The 1,755-nt window shown below is 48.8% G+C and overlaps 1 protein-coding gene across 1 annotated transcript; it reads left to right on the forward strand.

Annotated features, from left to right (window-relative positions):
• Window positions 1–4: 4 nt before the first annotated feature.
• LOC125482765 (probable G-protein coupled receptor 142) lies at window positions 5–777 on the forward strand (the record flags this gene model as incomplete). Its single annotated transcript, XM_048594901.1, has 1 exon — window positions 5–777. A coding segment is annotated over one exon (765 nt), but the record flags the coding sequence as incomplete, so codon positions are not given.
• Between the last annotated feature and the right edge of the window lie 978 nt (window positions 778–1,755).

The raw sequence follows: 1,755 nt of genomic DNA on the forward strand, positions 1-1,755 counted from the left end.
ATTGAGACACATTCCCATTGTTTATTCGGAACAGTTTTATTTCCTGTGGTACATCCACGTGTGTAATATCCACGCCGTCCTGCTTTATGCAGCCACTGACTGTTCTGTCTGGTTCACCGTCAGTTTCACCTTTGATCGATTTGTGGCCATTTGTTGCCAGAAGCTGAAAAGTAAATATTGCAGTGAGAAAACGGCGGCTGTGGTTCTGGGAACAGTGACTGTGCTGAGCTGTTTAAAGAACATTTTCTGGTATTTTATGCTCACAGCTCGCTATTGGCTGATGAACACCCCCTGGTTTTGTGATGTAACAGGCGATGTTCTATTCTCTCGTGTTTGGGCCACAATCGAGTTGCTCCACCACATTGTAACCCCAGCTCTCCCATTTCTCCTCATTCTGCTGCTCAATGTTTTCACCGTCAGACACATTTTAGTGACCAGCAGAGCCCGCAGGAGACTCCGGGCTCACACCAATGGGGACGGTCAGGGTGACACTGAAATGACAAATCGAAAAAAATCCATCATTTTACTGTTTGTGATCTCGGCCAATTTCATCCTGTTATGGTCAATGTTAATGGTGTATTCTATATGGTACCGGATGCGGTATTTGGGGTATGACTCTGTGCATCTAGATTGGTTTGTGCAGGAATTGGGCTTCATGCTGCAGCTCCTCAGTTGCTGCACAAACACCGCGATTTATGCCGTGACCCAGACGAAGTTCAGGCAGCAGCTGAAGAATGTGCTGAACTATCCCTTTACCCAAATTTATTAATCAATCATATTCACTCATTCATCAATCCATCCAGGATTTTCTCATTTCAGTTCAACGTTTCAGCAATGAAGCAGCCTGTCGCTGTGGTAACAGACTGAGGATAGTTCTGCTTTATCCAACCTTATCCCGCAGGGGGTTACAGGGAAACATGTCAATGTTTCTCTCAACTCACAGGCCAAAGAGAAAAGGCACCATTCTACTGACTGCATCCATAACTTCAATATGTAATTACCGTTCATTAAAAAGTGGCAAGCAGCACAGCAAACTGTATTGTTGTTTGTCTTTGTGTTGAAGAAGCTAAGCTGGAGAGAGACAGACTCGGCCCCAAGGGAATGGAAGGATTTCGGGACTGAGCTCAGGAGTTGGGTTTAAGTCACTCTATCCTTGCGTTCACCTCTGGTATATCTCCGTCTCATTCTCTCTCTCCTGTCCCTCCTCGCTCGCTCTCTCCCTCTCTGACCCACATTTCTCCGTGCTCCCCATCCCACTCTCCATTCCCTTCCTTCTCTCTTTCCACCCACCCTCTCCAAACCACTCGCTCTCTATCTCCCTGCGTCCTGTCGCTCTCTCCCTCCTCCTCAAATGTCCGCACCTCCTTCTCTCACCCTCTGCCTGTGTGAACCCTATCCCCCACTCTGTATTTTTCCCTCTGACCCCACCTCTCCCTAATCCCCTACCACAGTCTTTCCCTCTATCCATCCCCCTCCCCCTCTCTATCACTCTCCCCTTATCACCTTATCTCCTTATCTCCTCTCTCACTCTATCCCTCTGTACCCTTTGTCTCTTTCCTCCCCCCTCGCTCTCACCTTTCACTCTACTTCTGTTTCCTTCTCTCTTCCTCGCTATCTCTGACCCACTTTCTCTCTCTCTCTGCCGCCTCTTCCTTGTCCTCCTCTCTCCCTTCGAGTCCCTCACTTATCTCTGTAACCCCCTGGCTCACTGTCCCCCATCCCCCTGGCTCCCTGTCCTGTGTCTGGCTCCCTGGG

This window comes from Rhincodon typus, unplaced genomic scaffold, assembly GCF_021869965.1.
Source record: "Rhincodon typus isolate 14 unplaced genomic scaffold, sRhiTyp1.1 hic_rhity00016634, whole genome shotgun sequence".
NCBI lineage: Eukaryota > Metazoa > Chordata > Chondrichthyes > Orectolobiformes > Rhincodontidae > Rhincodon > Rhincodon typus.